Here is a 22002-nt window from a genome sequence, read left to right on the forward strand (position 1 = left end):
TGAACTTTTAACTACTACTATTACAGTAAATCCCCCTCCTTCGCTCCCCCTCGAGGTCGCCCGGACTCGGTCTTTCCCCTTTGTTTTCCTGGCATACCTTGCATCCGAACTATTGTCGCGGCTTGTTTCTACCCGAAGCGACACCGTTTTTTAAATTGTTTTGGACCCCCCATGATCACCGCGAGCTTGTTCTCATAAGGTGTTGTAGCCATGGAGGTCGCCTCTACTGGGATATCGAACGGTGTATCCGCACAAACCCAGGCATCTTTTGTGGACTCAAGTGCCATAATACAGTACTTGAGCGATGTGCTGCAAGTGACTTTGGGAGCTCTGAGAACTGAGCTAGAAAGGACGGGCAGCTTGCTATCGGAGGTTAAATATAATGAAACCGTACAAAGATGTACGCGATTTGCTTCCGAATCTCAAGTCGCACTTTACGTGCAGAAAGACCTGGTAGGATCTGAAGAGGCGGCTGGTGCAGATGAAGAAGGTATGGACGTTTATTAAACGGATTTCTTTTTGCTGCTAACAAATAGCTAACTCATCGCAGCGTTATCAACGCACTATATCTATAACCTCTCCGCCGAAATCTCTTCCTCTTCCACGACGGTCGCAACAGTTGCCTTCATCAAACGGCCTGCCGCTATTGATCCGGCACTCCCTATATCTTCGCAGATCCAGGTGATGAACTTCCCTGGCCCAGCCTCTCTAAGCAATACACAAGCCCAGCAAAACACTTCGTTGTCTCCGTATGAGATCCTTCACCTTTTGGTACACCATGGTTTGAGCCCGTACTTCGAAGCCAACAGTCGCAACCAGGATGCAGCGAGCGGTTTAAAGCCCAGGACAGACACGGAGGCGAAGACTGGTGTTCCTATGACAAAGAAGAAATTTGCAGAGCTGGAACTTGGACTTTTACATCTGCAACAGAATGTTGAGATTCCAGCGCTCAGTTTGCCGCTCCACGAAGTCGTCCAAGCTGCTCTGACAGAGGCGGAAAAGCGAGGTGTCAAGCCTTCGGTGGAGTTGATTGATCCCACGATCCTCGAGAGCAGTACTTTTATCAATAGCATCCAAACTAATGTGAACACTTGGATCAAGTCCATCCAGACGATTACCAAGATGTCCCGTGACGCCGATAGTGGGTCAGCGGCTCAGGAGATCAATTTCTGGTTGTCCATGGAGACTGCGCTTGAAGGGATCGAGAATCAGCTACGCGGTGATGGCGTCTCCTTGACCATGGACATCCTTCGTCATGCAAAGCGATACCAGGCTACCCTTAGTTTCGTAGCCGACACTGGTCTGCGGGAGGCTGCTGATCTGGTCCAAAAGTACAACCAACTTATGCGTGACTTCCCATTGGATGAGCTCCTCTCTGCCACGACTTTGCAGAAGGTGCAGGAATCCCTTAATCTGATCTTCAACCACCTTAACAAGAAGTTGAAGATCTGTCCCTACCCGATCAAACGAGCCCTTGCGCTTGTTGAAGCCATCTCAGGTGATCTTGATTCCCAGATTCATTCCTTGCTTCATGGCCGGACCATTCTGCATTTGGATTACCGCGAATTCCGCTCTCTGATGAAGACTTGTGGGGCAATATGGCGGACCTGGGACGAAAACTTGAAGGAGTTCACCAATGTCGCCCGTGAGTCTACGAGACGCCGAAATGAAAAATTCATTCCTATCAAGATCGCTGCACGCCACGAGAAGACCCAGGAGCGCTTGAAATATATCAACACCTTCCGGGTGAATCATGAACAGCTTCAGAGGACGATCGTGAATGTTCTCGGCCCGAAGAGTTCCTCCGCAGGAGAACCGGCTGCTGGAGCTACCTCTGATGGCGCTGTGATCGTGGAAGAAATTGGCGATGTGGATGCGGTCGAAGAAGTTGCACAGGCTTACGCTGCCCTGAAAAACGTGGATGTATTAGATGTGTCTGATGAGGGTACTCAACAATGGATACAGGAAGAGATCGCATATAATGAGCGCACATCCCGCGTGGAGAATTCGATCATTGCGCGTCTCAGAGACCGCCTTGCTACAGCAAAGAATGCCAACGAGATGTTTCGTGTCTTCTCAAAGTTCAATGCGCTCCTTGTCCGGCCTAAGATCAGAGGTGCAATTGGAGAATACCAGACGCAACTTATCGATAACGTGAAGCAGGATATCTCATCTTTGCACGAGCGGTTCAAGCAACAGTATGGCCACTCAGAGGCGCACGCAATGGCGCAGTTGCGTGATCTTCCTCCGGTATCTGGTGCTATCGTGTGGGCACGTCAAATTGAACGCCAACTCGATGCTTATATGCGTAAAGTTGAAGATGTGCTGGGTGAAGACTGGCACCTACACTCTGAAGGCCAGAAGCTTCAAGCTGAAAGTAATCTCTTTCGGAAGAAGCTTGATACCCGACCGGTCTTTGAATCATGGTTACATGATGTGCAAAGACGCCACATCACGATATCTGGTCGCTTGTTCAATATTGTTCGTAACCGAGCTGCAGGAAACACACTGGAGCTCACGGTCAACTTCGACGCCCAAGTCATCGCTTTGTTCAAGGAAGTTAGAAACCTTATCTGGCTTAATTTCCAAGTACCTCATGCTGTTAGCAATATATCTAAAGAAGCCAAACGTGTGTACCCCTTCGCTATCAGTCTGATGGAGAGCGTTCGGACCCTGCTGCAGACCAACCGTTCCATTGCATCTATGACAGAGGTTGCAACCTTGCTGAACGGATACGTGAATGATGCACAAGGCATGATTGTGAAGGGTATTCCGCTTCGCTGGGAGTCGTTTGTTCACTCGTATGAGCTCCATGTCAAACAGTCAGCATTGGCCAATGGTGCTATTGAATCTAGTATTCCTACCAGGGGGGAAAGCAAGCATGTCCAATTCGTTCGCGAATTTGCAGGATCAGCGTCTGTTCTCCAGTCCAAGACCGCTGTGCTAGCTTCTATCAACGAGAATATTCAGAAAGCTATCCACGAACTCAAAACCTGTCCTTATGATGCTTCGGCATTCAAGCAACGTCTGGATGCTATTCAAGTCGCCGTAGATAAGCTGAACTTGGAGAACTATGTAAACCTTGGATACTGGGTCGCGAATCTGAACAAAAAGATCGAGGCCATTCTACGTGACCGCCTCCACCGTGCTATACGTGAATGGATAAATTCCTTCCAGGAAGCAAAGCATGGAGACCACAGATCCCAATTATTGCACGGAAGTCAGCAGCTCGTTACAGGCGAAGGAGAAGCCTTGGCTTACAACATTGAGTTCACTGAGCTCGTCCATGAGATTTCTATGCGGAATCAAGTCCTCCACCTTGACCCTCCTTTGCAATTCGCTCGTGCGAGCTGGTTCTCGCAATTTGACAACTGGCTGGGCGTTGTTTGCAACCTGGAGAAGATCAAATCATCCCGTTATCAGATCTCGATCGACGTGCAGAAGGTACAGTTATCCGAATCGTGCTTTGCAAATCTCCCACAGCATTGTACCGATGAGCTCAACCAAGTTTACAATGCCATCGAGGCTAGGCTCAAGGAGGTATCGGATTACGTTGATAAATGGCTGCAATTCCAATCACTCTGGGATCTACGGTCAGAACAAGTGTACGATATCCTCGGGGATGACTTGTCCCAGTGGCTTCAGCTGCTTCAAGAAATTAGGAAAAGCCGAGCTACCTTCGACACTTCAGAAGTAAGCAGATCGTTCGGCAATATCAAAATAGACTACGAGCAGGTCCAGACACGCGTCAATGCCAAATACGATCAATGGCAACACGAGATTCTGTTGAGGTTCGGGTCCAAGCTCGGTGGACGAATGAGGGAAGTACATTCTGAGATTGCCTCCGCACGGCGTGACCTGGAAGGGCAGACTCTAGAAGCTGCTTCAACCGCACATGCGGTTTCATTCATTACCATAGTACAACAGTGCAAGCGTAAGGCAAAGGTATGGGAACCTGAAGTTGATCTTTTCCGTCAAGGCCAGGCTACACTCGCACGCCAACGTTATCAATTCCCCAGCGACTGGCTCCACGTGGAAAACGTTGATGGCGAGTGGGCAGCATTAAACGAACTACTTGCACGTAAAAGCAAAATCGTCCAGGATCAAACGGAGGGGCTGCGTGCGAAGATTGTTGCCGAGGACAAAGTTATTGGTGACAAGATCACCGAAGTCATCGCCCAGTGGAACGATGAAAAGCCGGTGTCTGGCACCATTCCGCCTGATGAAGCTTCTCGCACCTTGAGCTCATTCCAATCGCGCCTCGAGGGTCTCCAATCTGAATATGAAATGGTATCCAAAGCAAAAGAGGCTCTTGACCTCCCAGCAGGTGTTGAGTCTGCTTTGCCGGCAATCCTCGAGGAAGTTCAAGATTTCATGTCCGTCTGGGCTGCCTTATCAACCATCTGGAAGAGCTTGAACGACCTTAGGGACATGCTCTGGACGAGCGTACAGCCAAGAAAACTCCGTCAGTCCATCGACGGCTTAATCAAGATGACAAAGGAGATGCCTAGCCGGATGCGCCAATATGCCGCTTTTGAGCATATTCAAAATGTCCTCAGACAGCTCCTGAAAGTCAACCCCTTGCTTTCTGATATGAAATCGGAAGCTGTTCGGGAAAGGCACTGGCACAAAATCTACAAATCGCTTAAACCTGGACAGAGGTTTTCTCTTGTCGCTTTGACCCTCGGTGATGTGTGGGATCTACAACTTACTGCTAGTGAGTCAGTAATCCGTAATATCATCGCTCAAGCCCAAGGTGAAATGGCATTGGAGGAGTTCTTGAAGTCTGTCCGAGAAACATGGCAAAATTACTCCCTTGATCTCGTCAATTATCAGAATAAGTGTCGCCTAATCCGTGGTTTCGATGACCTATTTGCGAAATGCAGTGAGAACTTAAACTCTTTACAAGCGATGAGGCATTCGCCATACTTCAAAGAGTTCGAGGAGGAAGCTACTTCCTGGGAAGACAAATTGAACCGTGTCCATGTTTTGTTTGACGTGTGGATTGACGTTCAGAGACAGTGGGTGTACCTTGAAGGTGTCTTCACTGGTAATGCTGATATCAAGCATCTTCTTCCCCTGGAATCAAGCCGCTTCCAAAACATTAACTCGGAATTCTTCGCTGTGATGAAGAAGGTCTACAAGTCACCTTTTGTGCTTGATGTACTTGCCATCAACGGTGTACAGAAGTCACTGGAGAGATTGGCTGAACTGCTCAACAAGATCCAGAAGGCATTGGGTGAATACTTAGAACGAGAGCGTGTCTCGTTCCCTCGGTTTTACTTCGTTGGAGACGAGGACCTTCTCGAAATCATTGGCAACAGCAATGATATCTTCCGTGTGGCGAAGCACTTCAAGAAAATGTTTGCTGGTTTGTCTGGTGTCCTAATGGATGATGACAATAACATTGTTGGTTTCACCTCCAAGGAGGGCGAAGAAGTCCGACTGAAGAAAGAAATCAATCTTGTGAAAACACCTAGAATCAATGACTGGCTTACTGCTATTGAAAGCAACATGAAATTAACACTGGCGGAGTTGCTTGCTGAGGCAGTTGAGCAGTTTGAACCACTCTACCATGCTACTGAAGTTGACCAGAGTGCTTTCAACGACTTCCTTTCCAACTATCCCGCCCAGATTGTTGTTCTTGCCAGTCAAGCGGTTTGGACTAATGCTGTACAGAAGTCCTTGGAAGATGGCGGAACTACTCTGTCAGCACTGTATGATTCCCAAGTTAGAGTGCTTGAACTTCTGGCTGCTACTGTTCTTGGTGACCTAGACGCAATCAGCAGAAAGAAATGCGAGCATATGATCACCGAGTTCGTCCATCAGCGAGATGTTATCTCAAAGCTCATCAAATCCAACGCTACAACCCCCATGCATTACCTCTGGTTGCTCCAGATGCGCTATGTTTATCAACCTGAGGGCGACTTCCTTCAACGTCTTTACGTTCATATGGCGAATGCGAAATTGAATTACGGATTTGAGTATCTCGGAGTTCCTGAGCGTCTGGTCCGCACACCTCTTACTGACCGATGTTTCTTGACGCTCACACAAGCTTTGTGTCAAAGACTGGGTGGTTCGCCTTATGGTCCAGCTGGTACCGGAAAGACCGAATCAGTTAAAGCGCTGGGTCTTCAGCTTGGTCGCTTCACTCTTGTGTTCTGTTGTGACGATACCTTTGATTTTCAGGCCATGGGCCGAATCTTCCTTGGTATTTGTCAAGTTGGTGCTTGGGGCTGTTTTGACGAATTTAACCGTTTGGAAGAACGAATCCTTTCAGCCGTCTCCCAACAGATCCAGAATATCCAAATCGGCCTTAAGAACGGCGAAACCGATGAAAAGGCACAAATCGAACTTGTTGGCAGACAACTTTCAGTCAACCCCAACACAGGAATCTTCATCACAATGAACCCGGGTTATGCAGGACGTTCCAACTTGCCTGACAACCTGAAGAAATTGTTTAGAAGCGTTGCGATGTCCAAGCCTGACAAAGAGCTAATTGCGGAGGTTATGCTTTTCTCGCAGGGGTTCAAGCAGGCAAAGCGTTTGTCAACACAGACCGTGCCTTTCTTCGACCGCTGCTCCACCCAACTTTCAAAGCAAGCTCATTACGATTTCGGCTTGCGTGCTCTAAAGAGTGTTTTGGTTAGTTCAGGTGGTCTCAAACGTGCTCGTATCGCCAACAATGACGGCGAGCTGGGTCCTGATGAGATCATCGAGCCTCAAATCATTGTCCAAAGTCTTCGGGAAACCATTGCCCCCAAGCTAGTACGGGAAGACGTTGACAGAATGTTAGATATTCAATGTGATGTCTTCGCTGGAGTCGAGTATGTGCCTGCAAACTATGAAAAGCTTACAGCGGCTATTCGTGAGATTGCCCAAGAACTGCACTATGTTGACAGTGAGATGTGGATCACGAAAGCGCTTCAACTCTATCAAATCCAGACCATCCATCATGGTGTCATGATGGTTGGTAAATCTGGTTCTGGTAAATCTGCTGCATGGAAGATCCTCCTCCAAGCCTTGCAAAGAATTGAGGGCGTGGAAGGCGTCTCCCATATCATTGATTCAAAAGTCATGTCTAAGGAGGCGCTCTATGGTAACCTTGACAGCACCACGCGCGAATGGACTGATGGGTTGTTCACGGGCATCTTAAGGAAGATTGTCGATAACCTTCGAGGTGAAGATACGAAACGACATTGGATCGTCTTCGATGGTGATGTTGATCCCGAATGGGTGGAGAACCTTAACAGTGTTCTCGACGACAACAAGCTTTTGACCCTTCCTAACGGAGAGCGTTTGAACCTACCTCCAAATGTACGCATCATGTTTGAAGTCGAGACACTTAAGTACGCAACACTAGCAACGGTCAGTCGTTGCGGTATGGTATGGTTCAATGATGATACCGTCACTCCTTCAATGATGATTTCCAACTACGTGGAGTCACTTAGGACACGAACGTTCGAAGATTTGGATGACGATAGTGCACCTGCAGGCCAAGTTGCCATCAAAACACAGGATGCGCAGGATATGGTTTCCAACGTCCTCAAGCACCGCTTGCAGAGCAGCGATATCATTATGAAATCTCTTGAGGAGGCTAAAAAGTACAACCATATCATGGAGTTCACCGGCATTCGTGCCCTCAATACTTTGTTCAGTCTCTTGAACAAAGCTTGCAGGAACGTTCTGGAGTACAATATCCAGCATGTTGATTTCCCGCTTGACTCTGAGCAGATAGAATCCTACATCTCTAAGAAGCTGCTCCTTGCGCTTGTATGGTCATTCACGGGTGACTGTCCACTGGCCGATCGCCAGGCATTCGGGCAATTTGTATCCGCGCTGTCTACAACTGACCTGCCACTTGACGGCTCATCGTCTATCATAGACTTTGACGTTGCATTGCCAACGGCTGAGTGGTCTAGCTGGCAATCACAAGTCCCTACCATCGAAATCAATACCCATTCTATCACGCAGACCGACGTAGTGATCCCGACAGTCGACACTGTTCGTCATGAAGATGTCCTCTATTCCTGGCTTGCGGAGCATAAGCCATTGTTGCTTTGCGGTCCCCCAGGTTCCGGTAAAACAATGACATTATTTGCAGCTCTTCGCAAACTTCCTAACATGGAGGTTGTCGGCCTCAACTTTTCGAGCGCTACAACCCCTGATCTTTTGATCAAGACGTTTGAGCAATATTGTGAGTACAGGAAGACGCTTAACGGTGTCATCATGTCTCCGAACCAAATCGGTCGCTGGTTAGTCATTTTCTGCGATGAAATCAACCTTCCAGCCCCTGATCGGTACGGAACCCAGCGTGCCATTACGTTTTTGCGTCAGCTTGTTGAACAGAATGGTTTCTGGAGGACATCGGACAAAACATGGGTTACCTTGGACCGGATTCAGTTCGTCGGGGCATGTAACCCTCCAACTGATGCTGGCCGTACACCACTGGCGGAGAGATTTTTGCGTCATTCTCCCTTGATTATGGTTGACTATCCTGGAGAACTTTCACTCACGCAGATCTATGGCACATTCAATTCCGCGGTTCTGAAGATCCTTCCCTTGTTGCGCGGCTACTCTGAGTCTCTTACAAAAGCTATGGTGCAGTTCTACCTAGAGTCTCAAACTAGATTCACTGCTAAGATCCAGCCACACTACGTGTACTCACCTCGTGAACTTACTCGATGGGTTCGTGGTGTATACGAAGCTATCAAACCTCTTGAGAGTCTTTCGATAGAAGGGTTGGTTCGAATTTGGGCGCACGAGGCTTTGCGTCTTTTCCAGGATCGACTTGTCACTGAGGAGGAGAGAAATTGGACCTCTGATGCAATTAGGCGCATTGCACTCGATAATTTCCCCACCATTGATGAGGAGCAAGCACTGAAGGGTCCAATCCTGTTTTCCAACTGGCTTTCCAAGAATTACGTGCCCGTGGAGCAGGAGCGACTGCGTGACTTCGTGAAGGCGCGTCTGAAGACATTCTGTGAGGAAGAAGTCGATGTTCCCCTTGTCTTATTCAATGATGTCCTGGAACATGCATTGCGCATTGATCGTGTCTTCCGCCAGCCTCAAGGACATCTCATTCTAATCGGTGTCAGCGGAAGTGGTAAAACCACGTTATCTCGTTTTGTTGCATGGATGAATGGTTTGAAGGTGTTCCAGATCAAGGTACACGGAAAATACTCTTCTGAAGATTTTGATGACGACCTGAGAATCGTCCTCCGCAGGGCTGGTTGTAAGGGCGAGAAGATTTGCTTTATCATGGATGAATCGAATGTTCTTGACTCTGGATTCCTCGAGCGCATGAACACCCTCTTAGCTAATGCGGAGGTGCCTGGTCTGTTTGAAGGAGATGAGTTTTCCTCTTTGATGACAGCATGTAAAGAGGGCGCACAGCGTCAGGGTCTGCTCCTTGACACTCAAGAAGAGCTCTACAAATGGTTCACACAGCAAATTGTTAAAAACTTGCATGTGGTGTTCACCATGAACCCACCTGAAGAAGGATTGTCGTCTAAGGCTGCTACAAGTCCTGCCCTGTTCAACAGATGTGTGCTCAACTGGATGGGCGACTGGTCAGACCAGGCACTCTTCCAAGTCGGTTCGGAACTGACACAGTCTGTCGACCTTGACAAGCCCAATTTCATTGCGCCTGATAGCATACCTGTAGCTTATAGAGACTTGAGCCTTCCCGCATCTCACAGGGATGCTATTGTCAACGCCATGGTCTATATTCATCACTCCCTTCAACGATTCAACCAGCGACTACAAAAGCAACAAGGCAAGACCACGTATCTCACACCTCGTCATTATCTTGACTTTGTCGCCCACTATGTTAAACTCTTCAACGAGAAACGTGAGGACCTAGAGGAGCAGCAACGACACTTGAATGTCGGTCTCGAGAAACTGAGAGATACTGTCGATAAAGTCAGCGATCTGCGCGCCAGTCTTGCACAGAAGAAGACGCAGTTGGAGCAGAAAGACAAGGAAGCAAATGAGAAACTGCAGCGCATGGTGGCTGACCAGCAGGAAGCGGAGCGACGCAAAGCGGCATCTCTTGAGGTACAGGCAGCCCTAGAGAAGCAGGAACAAGAGGTGGCCAGCCGCAAGGAAGTTGTCCTCAATGATCTTGCTCGCGCCGAACCTGCTGTGTTGGAAGCAAAGAAGAGCGTGAGCAATATCAAACGTCAGCATCTTACTGAAGTCCGTTCCATGGGCAATCCCCCAGCTAGTGTTCGTCTCGCTCTAGACGCTGTGTGCACCCTACTTGGTCACAGGGTCGACAGCTGGAAGACCATCCAAGGCATTGTCCGAAGAGATGATTTCATTGCCAGCATCGTCAATTACAACAACGAAGAACAGATGACGAGGAACCTTCGAGTTCGGATGCAGAATGATTTCCTTTCCAATGAGGATTTCACTTACGAAAGAGTTAACAGAGCCAGTAAGGCCTGTGGTCCCCTAGTGCAATGGGTTGAAGCCCAGGTCAATTATTCCGAGATCTTGGATCGCGTCGGGCCTTTGCGTGAAGAAGTGGGGAAACTGGAAGAGAAGGCATTGAATACCAAAGCCGAAGCGCAGGCCATTGAGAATACAATCCAGGATCTGGAAAGCAGTATCGCTACATACAAAGCGGAATATGCTGCACTCATTAGTGAAACCCAGGCTATCAAGACGGAGATGTCCAGAGTGCAGTTTAAGGTCGACAGGAGTGTTCGTTTGCTCGACAGCTTGGCGTCTGAACGCACCAGATGGGAGGAAGGTAGCAGATCCTTTGAAACACAAATCAACACTCTTGTTGGTGATGTTCTCATTGCTGCAGCCTTCCTTGCCTACGCAGGATTCTACGATCAACAATTCCGGAAGGCTATGGTTGATGATTGGGTTAACCAACTTGTGCAATCCGGAATCAGCTTCAAGCCTCACAACCCGATCACCGAGTACCTCTCGAATGCTGATGAGCGCTTGACTTGGCAAGACCATTCACTTCCTGTTGATGACCTTTGCACGGAGAACGCCATTGTCCTGAAGCGATACAACAGATACCCTCTGATCATCGATCCATCTGGTCGTGTTACCGAATTCTTGCAGAAGGAAAGCACGGAGAGGAAACTCACTGTTACTAGCTTTTTGGACGATTCATTTGTCAAACAATTAGAGAGCGCCCTCCGTTTCGGAAACCCCATTCTCATCCAAGATGCCGAGTATTTGGACCCGATCCTCAACCATGTTCTTAACAAAGAATACCAGAAGACTGGAGGTCGTGTCCTCATACAGCTCGGTAAACAGGAGATTGATTTCTCGCCTTCATTCAAGCTTTTCTTGTCGACAAGAGATCCATCTGCTGCTTTCCCTCCAGACGTCTGCAGTCGGACAACATTTGTCAATTTCACTGTCACTCAAAGCAGTTTGCAGACTCAATCTCTTAATGAAGTCTTGAAGTTTGAACGGCCTGATGTTGACGCGCGACGAACCGACCTAGTCAAACTGCAAGGAGAGTTCAAGATTCACCTTCGCCAGCTCGAGAAGAGACTCTTGCAAGCTTTGAACGAGTCCCGTGGTAACATTCTGGATGATGACAATGTTATTGAGACGCTCGAGACCCTGAAGAATGAGGCAGCAGAGATCTCGAAGAAGATGGTGGAAACTGAAGGTGTCATGACCGAAGTGGAGAATATCACGCACAATTACAGCATTATCGCCCGCTCTTGCAGCGCTGTGTTTGCTGTGCTGGAACAACTACACCATGTCAACCACTTCTACCAATTCTCTCTTCAGTTCTTTGTTGATATCTTCCACTCTGTCCTTTATCATAACAAGCGTCTTGCTCAGGAGAAGGACCATGCCGCGCGAGTTCAGATCATTCTCCGGGATTTGTTCATCACAACCTATCAGCGAACTTCCTTGGGACTCGCTCAGAAGGATCGTATCACACTGGCGATGCTGCTAGCACAGGCCGCCCCATACCCCATGGAGAAAGACATTATCGACATCATCCTCGATGAATCAACAGAGGGCACGGATCTATCAACATCTCCTGAGCTCAGAGATCCAGTTATGAACAGGATTTCCAACATGACGCTCTTCAAATCAAAGTTCCCAGAAGTGCCCGCAGAACAATGGGACCAATTCTTCGGTGAAGAGCTCGCAGAGAATTATGTCCCGACCGTCTGGGAAGACAATACCGAGCCAATTAACAGGCTACTCCGATCATTGTTACTTGTGAAGCTGTGTAGGATGGATAGGTTTGTGCCAACAGCCGAGCGCTTCGTTGAGACTGTCTTTGGTCGTGAGTTGTTCGAAGGAAGTACCGACTTGAAGGATATCGTTGATCAAGTGACCGCAACCACTCCAATCTCTCTTAGCTCCAGTCCAGGTTTCGACGCTAGTTACAAGGTCGATGCCCTGGTTGAGCGCATGCAGGCGACTTGTGCAAACATTGCAATGGGTTCTGATGAAGGTCTGAAGAGCGCCGATAAGGCAATCAGCAATGCCGCTACTGCAGGAACCTGGGTTTTGATCAAGAACGTACACCTGGCACCCTCATGGCTGCAGAGCCTTGAAAAGCGGCTTGACTCTCTAAAACCCCACAAGGACTTCAGGCTTTTCCTTTCGATGGAGTCTAGCCCTAAGATCCCTGTCAACCTCATCCGTGCCTCGCGCGTACTCATGTATGAACAGCCAGCTGGTGTACGTGCAAACATGAAGGACTCATTGTCTTCATTGTCCGTAAGGGCTGGCAAGCCTCCAGTTGAGAAGGCTCGTGTCTATCTTCTGCTTTGCTTCCTGCACGCCGTTGTTCAGGAGAGACTTCGTTATGCTCCTAACCTTGGTTGGAAGGGCTTCTGGGAGTTCAATGATAGCGACGTAAGTTGTTCCCCCTGCATACCATTGAAACAAAGCTAACATGGTTTCTACGCTGTAGTATGAATGCTGCGCCTTTATCATCGATCACTGGGTCGACAGCGTTACCCAGGGGCGATCCAACGTCGCACCTCAGAAACTTCCATGGGATATGATTCGCACCCTTGTGACTGAGACATACGGCGGAAAAGTTGATGACATTGGCGACTTCCAGCAACTGGAAAGCTTGGTCAACAGCTTCTTTACCCCAGTGGCTTTTGAGGATGATTACAAACTGGTGTCCGGCGTCGAGAATGACGAATGTTTGACTCTCCCCGGCACAACTGGTATCCGGGACTTTGTTGAGTGGGTCAACCGACTTCCTGAGAGAGAACCACCGACATACCTCGGCTTGCCAGCTAACGCTGAAAAACTGTTACTCGTTGGACACGGTAACAAGGTGATCTCGGACTTGTCCAGAGTGACTACTTTGTTGGATGAAGGGGAGCAGTTAATGGTTGATGCTTGAATGGAGAGTTTGTAAGATCAAACGCTATTAATTTCTAATTTATTGCGTCTTTCTTTTTGTTATCTTTTCTTGTTGTTTACTTCTATGTTATAGGATATTCTCGGAGCCGCAGGCGGATACTTTCTTGTCAATCTTGGGATAATGTATTCTGTTCTGTTGACTGTTTTATATCCATCTGTCATTCGTGCATCGCTGTCTACATATCTCTTCTTTCTTTTTCTTGAAATCGTTTAGATTGTACTTATACTGAACCCATAGAATTACTTATTCATGAAGAGACAACCCTCTCTGTGTTACGCCTAAAAACAGGCCGAATGGGCAATCCTGCACAGCCACCGAACCAATACCAATCAATCATCAACGTGAGCGCATGAGTATTAAATTTAGAACCCATATAAGGTATTGCCAAGCTATCCTCAATGAATCAGTTTCCGATGTCTATTCCAGGATGCTGAGAATGAAGAAAGACTTACTCTGTTCAGAGCGTAAATGACCTTTCGATACACAACACTGTGTTAGCATCTATACTTCGAACTTGATAACGTCAACCAGTAACTCACATCGCGCGTAGTCACCACCTAAGTTTTACAAAAGGTTAGCCTATATCATATAGCACTCACTCCTTTCTCATATATTCAATTAATATTTTTTTTTGGTACGTGTAGCACGCAGCGAGAGAGAGAAAGCAAGAAAAAAAACACATTACCTTTCTTTGACGACAGTGAACATTCGACGACTCAAGAACCAGAACCACCTGTCTCAAGATCTTGATATCATTAGCAAAATGACAATGAAAACAATCCTCAGGATTATCGGGAGACAATGTATTAAAGACCGAAACAAGAAAATCCGAGTCAGGTGGAAACCAACCTCTGCCAAACGGTCCCGGATCGCCCTACGGGCTTCATCGTAGATATCCCTCTTGATCCGGACAACGCCTCCACGGCGAGCAAGACGACTAGTATATGAGAATGACCGATATCAGCGAATTCCCAGTATGTCTGTACAAATCATTGACTACGGGAGGCAAATTACCGGATAGCTGGTCTCGCTACAGCAATGGTTAGCAACACAAGCTGTTTGTACTGAGCAAAGGATTGGGGTCTCACTTATACCCATGATGTTGTCTCGAAGCTTCCTATTTCCGGTGCTCGTTAGTGTACATTAAGCTTGTTTTCGAGGTGGGTTCAGTGCCGGAGTTCCACGGACGGTGAAGTCGGTCATTCGGGGAGGTAGAGGGTTAAGACACGGAGTGATTAACTGACTTGTGACGCCGAGATGGCAGAAAGATCGAGCCAGGGGGTAGGCGAGTTGGATCCATTATCCCAAGAGATCAATGGGTTGAAGTGGTGGTGGTCTGGTTAGAATGGGTGGTGGTGTGGTTGGTTCACGCAGCGAACTTCCAACTAGATAACATGGCTAGAGTAACATAGTCACCTGCTCCAGAGCAAGGTTTCATGCTTTTATCAATGATTTCCTACCCCTTAACACTCATGGGAATGGTTTCAAAGACAGCAGAATAAGAAATATGAGTGAGAATCTCATATGGTTATGTTGTCAGTCTGTTTAGCGCGTTTCGTGACCAGAAGATGCGCGACGAGTCCAGACTGATGAATATTTCAAGTGACTGAAAGACCCAATAGAAAGGAGGAGACAATGTTCACACGTATTTGTGCGGGATTTATATCATGAATGCTTTCATCAGATAGATTTTATATCCCCGAGAACATCGGTAGGCGATGGACGAACAAAGCCCTTCCGACACTATACCATAAAACTTGGCTAAATGTTGTTAGATGATGCAGAATCGAATTGTAATACATTTGATGAAAATATGTTGTAGTCGTTCAAAATCTCCCGGAATCATTCTTTCGTAGTATATTACAACAATCACCCATACTAGGTATCAGAAACAGAAGAAGCATGCGTCTAATTCCAGCCAATGCAATCTCCCAGGGCAAAGCCGTCGCGCTGGGAGTAAATGTATTATATTTACATGGAGTCGAAAACAGAAGGATACCCACGTGATAAATGCCCGATTTGTATAGTACGTGGACTGCTGCTTCGTAATAGGCCCCTCTCTTAAAAGAGCTACCTTACTCGTCTTTTTGTTCATCGTTGCCATCGCCACCTTCTGGGATATTTGAGGGTGGTTGGTCCTCCTTGGGTTGTTTGGCAGCGGGAGTGTCGCCCTTGGACAAATCTGGGGAGGGGGCTGTTGGTGTTGGTGTTGGTGTGGATTGCACGGGAGGCATTTCAGGAAAGATTTCTTTGAATAAATCTGGTAGAAATCTTTCCAGACGTTTTTTAGTTTCGGTCCAGATCTGTTCCTTGCTGGCGTCCTGTGACGGTGGAACCAGATAGCCTCCATCAGCCATAACCAAAAGGATATTCTTGAGACTTTCTGGGATAGCCTCCTCCTACACAGAAGGGTTAGCGGGTTGTGTGTTATTTCTTTTCGTTTCTGTCCATTGAGGGAAAGACAGAAAGAAAGGGTGAAGGGTGATCTCTTACCATACTGTCTCCCTGGCCACTATTCATCATCCGGTCAAGGATATCGAGTATCTTGAGCCACAGGTCGAGCATTCCATTGGGGTTAGGAAGTTGATCGAGATAACGTAAGAAAATCTTGCAGACTAAAGTGGCTACTTGAACCCGGGTCTCGCCCATTCCCATTGGGTCGGAGTGGAAGACCTCCGGCTTCAACAGTCGGAGAGTTAGTGGGAAGAGGACCTGTTCGAAAATAGCGGTCCATTCCTTCTCATTGGACGAGTTGATGTCAACCGAAAGGAGCGACCGCTGCAGTGTCGATACTGCATTGTGTCGGATGTCCCGGCAAGGGTTAATGCACTGTGCCGTCAAAGAATGGAATATCGGAGACCAATAGGCGGACCAGGCTATCGGCGAGCATTAGTGAATATATACAGCGTACAGGAAAACTGTCACGAACCTTCGCCTTCTTCAAGATGCGACTGTTTGATAAGCGCAGGAGCCCGCTGGCTTAAATGATAGATCATTCCAATGGCTGTCAATCCACGAGTAACGACTTCATTTTCACTGCTGGCCTTTGTCAGCATGTGTTAGTTTGTGTTCATGAGAAGGGAGACAAACCTGGACTTTGGTGGTTTAGCACCTTTAGAGCGCCGAGAGTGTGCATCTCGTTGCCGTTCCTCAAGGTAGCCAACACTACCTGCGCTAACGAAATCGTTTGCAAGGCTTACTGCGGACTCATAATTATCCCCAGTGATGATGGGTGGCGTTGCGTTCACAATGGTTTGGAGTAGACCAAAAACGAAAGTGGCGGCCTCTTTGTGCTGATGCAGTCTCTGAAGGATGGACCAGAAATCAGGCGAAATAGTGATTTCATTCCCCAAAAGGCCGGCATTCGAAATGCAACGTGAAAGTCCTTCAATCACGGGAATAGCGACACTCTCCAAAATATCCTGGTCAAAGCCTGATATGCCGTGGAGGATGACAGGAACTCGCATGAAGGGTTGATCCTAACACAGAATTAGTCAGAACAAGGTGGGGAAAATCAAGAACAGGGACCGGTCATACATGGGTCAACCGTAGCAAATTCAACAGATAATAAATGATTCGCGACAAAGCCAGAGAGTGCAAGTTTCTCGCATCTCGCATGAAGGCTTGTAAGGAAGCCAGTAGTCTCTCGCCAACTGCCTCTAGTGTAGTTTGATCACGAAGGGTTAGGATGGTCGCTAGTTCCAGGAGATACATCATTCCAGGATCATAGTTTGACTTGTTAGCGTCAAGCCTGCCATTTGTTGACCTCGACGGTCGTTCCGTTTTGACGACAATGACTGCCGGGGCAGACTCTTCAGGCAGGAGTGTCAACACCGTCTCCACCACTGTGGAGACCGTCGACAAGGGCAGTGACCTAATAGTCCTTATGAGTATTACTATCGTACCGACAGGGGCCAGGGGTACTACTCACTTGATATTAGCCAAAACGTCATTGATCGAACACGCCGTTACACAGTCCACCGTGCAAAGGGTGTTGTCAAGCTCCTCATCTGACGGCTCCGGGGGATCATCAGCCGCATAACTAGAAAGGTAAGATGTAAAAGCAGAGAGTAACCCGGTTTCATTTCCTCGCCCATCACGGTCCACAACTTGTGACGGGGGCTGCAATGGAATCGGAGGGATTTCAAGTTCAGCATTAAGGCTGGCATCGAATGGCGGAATAAGAGAATTGATGAACAGATTACTGAGAATCCGGACAATATACTCCCAGCTTCGTTGCACTGTGGCTTCGTTGCCAGCAAGAACCCGGAAGAGAACCACTGTAGCCAGCTGTGCTCGGAAATCCCTTCCAAATTTCACGGCCAGCTCACTGACCATGACACTCTTCTTGCCGGCCTGCACCTCTGTGTTAAGTGAGGTGCTTGGAGGCCTGTCTGTCGCCAAAGTGCTGATGGAGGCAAGGCAAAAGACGATGCGGTCAAATGCTTCGGTCAGTCCATATCGAGCAGCTATTTGGGCGCACTGATCAAAGCCCGTGACAACACGAGAATATACAGCATCGTCAGAGGCAGACATAAAGACGTACGAAAGGGTTGCAACAACGGGTTTCCAGGTCGCTTCAAACATTTCTGCGTCATAGATGTTTGTCTCACCGATTGCCAGTTCTCCAGCGGTAGTTGACTTTAACAAGAGCTCCCGCCATGCAAAGTCAAATGCATGTTTATTATCATGCTCGTCCGGCAAAATAATCTCGTTCTGTTTAATAGAGTCGTAAATAGATTGAAGGAACTCGGGAGCGAAGTCTTTTCCTGCGTTGACTCCTCGCAGGTTCTTTGAGAAGTCTGCACAGGACATTCGATTGGCTGACTTGACGTTGGGATTATAAAGCTCTGTGTTCAGCATGATAATGGCATATGTTAGGACAAACAATGCATCTTTATCAGCAACCTCTGAAGGCTGTGCTTTTTGCATGAACTTCTCTGTAAACGTCGTTATAATCCTCTCAATAAGAGGAGATTCACCAGGCAAACGGAATGCACCAAGAAGATCTCTAAGCCCATCAACCACCGTTTTCCCTGAAAAATCGAGGAGACCGACGAACGCATCCAGAAGCTGCTCGTTGTTTCGTTTGGAGATGAATTCACCCAGGACTTTCTTCGAGACGCGGGTCGTTTGTCTCAGGAACTTGGCCACCGAAGCAGGGTCATCTGGGTTCTGAATGACACCCTGAGCTGCAAGATAAGCGATTCCGCCCTTGGGGTCCTCGTTGAATTTCTGGGCGCCGTGGATGATGGACCTCTTCGTTCTACGCTGGCTCCTCAGGAGTTCAATTGACGGAAAGGCTTCATATACCGGTTCATCATCCAATCTATCAAATATGAACTGGACATAGCCTAGAAGCGCGTCCAAGCAGAGTGGCGGCACGTTTGTCGTGCTCCATGTGGCGGAGTCGGGGAACGCACTCCGTGACAACAACCCGACCATGTCCTCACAAAGGTCCGCTCGGTCAACATCGCAATCATAGTTAACAAATAGCTCCACCATGAAGCTCGGAATTCTTGCTAGCACACCGATACTTTCCACCATGGCCTCTCGAGCCTCGGGCTTCCTGGAACCTCCCTCCAGGCCTAGTTTCTGTCTGTCTTTCACCGGTACTGGGGTGGATCTTCCACTACTAGTTTGTGACGGAGAGGGTTTCACCAGCTTAGGCGCCTGCGGTATTCCACTGTAGAGGGCAGGATCAATACCCGGCTCTCTTGGTATTTCAACCCGTGGATGGAGACAGGCGACCAAGTATGAAAGGTATAGTTCTTGCTGGAGTTTCAGGGCGGAGCGACAGGTCAACAGCAACGTACCGGCGACCTTAAGTGACCCGGTCAGTATCGGCATGTTCTCAGATCGGACCAGCTGGAAGAGGTGCCGGCAGAGATCATTCTGAGCTAACGTAGCCAAGCTGGGATGTCTCGTAATAGAAGGGCCCGCGACTTCTAGCGCCACATCAATGATCCTTAGTGCCATAACTCTCATCGGGTCGGTATGTTGCCGGTTATGGGGGTCCAAAAGGTCGATCAACACGCGGAATAGCTCCTTGATAGAAGCTAGTGAATACGGCTTGACTTCATCCCCGAGGTCATCCTGTGGGTTGGGGGGAGCTGTAACAGCCGTTCCACTGAGCTCTTGTTCTGCAGGTTCATCCCCGCTACTACGTTCACGATCCGGTGTCGCAGTGTCCGCGCCCATGGCGGAAAGGTGTTGGGAGGTGACGGTGTTCCCATCGACAGAAGGGTCCATTTTGAGATTGGTCGGCTCGCTATCGCCCACGGCGGGGTTCGGAGCATCCACGTCGGCTGGTACGTCTAAGTGCGATAGTCGCATAAAGATAACCTGACACATGTTGACCATCGCCATCTCAGCCGATCTCCGCAGGACTTCGGACAGACGGACTTGACAGCACATGCTTAGGCCGGTCTCCATCATTTCGCAGACACTCTCATCGCCCAGCAAATCTCCTTCCGGCCGAGACAAAATACCCTCCATCAATTTTAGGATCCTCAGGAGAACGATTTCATCCGCAGCGGAGTCACTGGCTTCGAATCGGCAATGGGTGATTGCGGCCGACAGGAGCTGCATCGCCATGGACAGTCGCGGAGAGTCCTGGTTAATAATGTTATAGGCAAAGAACTTGGTCAGCGCGATCAGGGCCAGAGAGGTGATTGCGGCGGAGGTCGACGAGGAACGAATGACTTGTAGGAATGGATGAAGCAAAGCGGGTGTGTCAAAAGTCCTAATGTCTCTGCAGTCCTTCAAATCACTCCGTAGTCGTGAAAATGCAGATATGAGTGGATTGTCCTGCATGCTCTTGCCTTTCTTTCCCCGCAGACCCCATCGATTTGCCAGGGCGTGATCTTCATCAACGGCGGACGGCCTGGACTTGGAGCGAGATGTTGATGTACCATTGCGGGGGCTAGGGGGAGCCGATGTGTCGCGATCGTATACTCGAGAGGCCGCACCGCCGCCTAGTATGGCTGAGACTGAAGAATGAGCCCAGCGGGCATGTTTGCGCATAGCCGAGGTGACGGTGATACATTCTGTAGTCACCAACGCGACCGGATCGACCGCAATGGGCAAAGAGGATGATGACATGTCTGGTCGTGAGAGAAGGCAAAGGGGTGGTGGGGAATAAGCGAATGGCGGGATTAAGGTTACCCAACGAACGAGCAATATCAGAACATGGCCCTTTCCCTTGTTGAGACGAAAGGAAAGAAAGGGCGACTGGGGACGTCGAGATCAAAAGTTCAAGCAGAACACAACAGCATGTCTTCTTTTGCTTGCTCCGGGCGGAGTTGACCTGCTTACCTGATCCGGTTTAGTGGGGCTAGTACTCCAATAGCCTAAGCCTTTGGGCCTCCGGGGTGATACGGAGTAATGATCGATATTTCCGGTACGAAGGGATCCTGCCAGTGGTAGGGATGGTCGGTTGGGTACCGACTCAATACCATAGGGTATGGTAAATGCTTACCACTCTAATTACTTAGGTTTAGTTAGTATTTTTCAAGTAATGATCGATATCTACCTTACTACTTTAAGTAGTATAGGCTAGATGCTAACCTGATATCGAAATAGATACACCTCTCTAACAGAGTAAACTACTGGTATGATCTATTCTCGGCAACTTCATAATTATCTGATCGCGAGATAGTCGCTGGAGTAACTTCCGTCAATCCCCAATTTGGGAATCCACATGTAAGGAGAAGAACGAGCAAGAAGGTGCGAATCGGGGGTAATGTTTGTTAATCAACTGGTTAATATGAATAAAGTGATATTTTCCAACTGCCCTTACTTGAGTGTCCGTCAGGACAGGAGATACTAAGAAAACATCCCGAGTTATCAGATTCCTCCCTACCAAATCCATGAGTGTTTGTTCCACATGCCGGTTGGGAAAATAATAAAAATAAAAATAAGAAAAAGATCCGATGAACAACAGGGACTAGCGGGATGGATCTGGGATAATCGGGATCTTATCCATGGTTGAGCCCAGGCGGTGAAGGGCGAAGAGTTAAATCGATGCTAAATCGGATTAGAGCTTCAGTTCTCCACCTTTCAAGACGATGCCTAAACAACTCCATCAAGCTTAGTTTTGGGTCTCAACTTTCTCTTAGTTTGACTCATTCCTTGCAGGTTATTGATTTCTATCTGTGATCTTATTTTTTAATCCTTTTTTTTCTCTCTTGGAAGATTAATTGGTGCTTGACTGGGTAAGAAGAAGAATACAGAAGGGTCAACACGTGTTCGAGGGTGAGTTGATACATGAGTTGTTTATCGATGAGGGGAAAGAAACTAGTCCATTTCTTTTCTTCTCTCTCGCATTCCACTTAAAGGCAATCATTAGTTGTTGGGTGGATTCAAAATGTTGATTACTTTTATTTGAATTCAAAGATATGTTGATTTTCTTAATTGTCATACCCATCAGTTTACTCAAGTGGTAAGTGGAAATGAAATACTAGATTAATTGTTTATGATTATAATTAGCAGCACTTTCAAGGGGAGAGAGAGAGAGTAAAAAACAAAAAAAAAAAAGAAAAAGAAAAAGAAAATTCCCCCGCGTGCAGGACGACAGAACCCACTTCAACTCTCACGCTTTCTCTCTCTCC

At 48.0% G+C, this 22002-nt stretch overlaps 2 protein-coding genes across 2 annotated transcripts; one reads left to right on the top strand and one right to left on the bottom strand.

Moving 5' to 3' along the window:
- Nucleotides 1–210: 210 nt before the first annotated feature.
- Nucleotides 211–13369, top strand: BDV38DRAFT_274645 (dynein heavy chain; the record flags this gene model as incomplete). The annotated part of the gene is made up of 3 exons (XM_032057876.1): nt 211–490; nt 551–12864; nt 12923–13369. 3 exons carry the CDS (start codon nt 211–213, stop codon nt 13367–13369), a joined length of 13041 nt encoding a protein of 4346 aa, XP_031909159.1.
- A 1708-nt stretch (nt 13370–15077) lies between these two features.
- On the bottom strand, nt 15078–20644 carry BDV38DRAFT_196024 (uncharacterized protein). Its single transcript, XM_032052349.1, has 6 exons — nt 17322–20644; nt 16928–17264; nt 16481–16869; nt 16320–16429; nt 15884–16266; nt 15078–15789 (listed from the first exon to the last, which is right to left on the bottom strand). Exons 1-6 carry the CDS (start codon nt 20492–20494, stop codon nt 15466–15468), a joined length of 4716 nt encoding a protein of 1571 aa, XP_031909160.1. The 5' UTR covers nt 20495–20644; the 3' UTR covers nt 15078–15465.
- Between the last annotated feature and the right edge of the window lie 1358 nt (nt 20645–22002).

The sequence above is a fragment of the Aspergillus pseudotamarii genome (genome assembly GCF_009193445.1).
Source record: "Aspergillus pseudotamarii strain CBS 117625 unplaced genomic scaffold BDV38scaffold_72, whole genome shotgun sequence".
NCBI lineage: Eukaryota > Fungi > Ascomycota > Eurotiomycetes > Eurotiales > Aspergillaceae > Aspergillus > Aspergillus pseudotamarii.

Coding starts and splice junctions, on each gene's coding strand:
- BDV38DRAFT_196024 (XM_032052349.1), bottom strand. CDS start 20,494: ATGTCATCATCCTCTTTGCCCATTGCGGTCGATCCGGTCGCGTTGGTG. Junction 17,265..17,321: donor GACGTTTTGGCTAATATCAA/GTGAGTAGTACC, acceptor AAGGACTATTAG/GTCACTGCCCTTGTCGACGG. Junction 16,870..16,927: donor ATTTGCTACGGTTGACCCAT/GTATGACCGGTC, acceptor ATTCTGTGTTAG/GATCAACCCTTCATGCGAGT.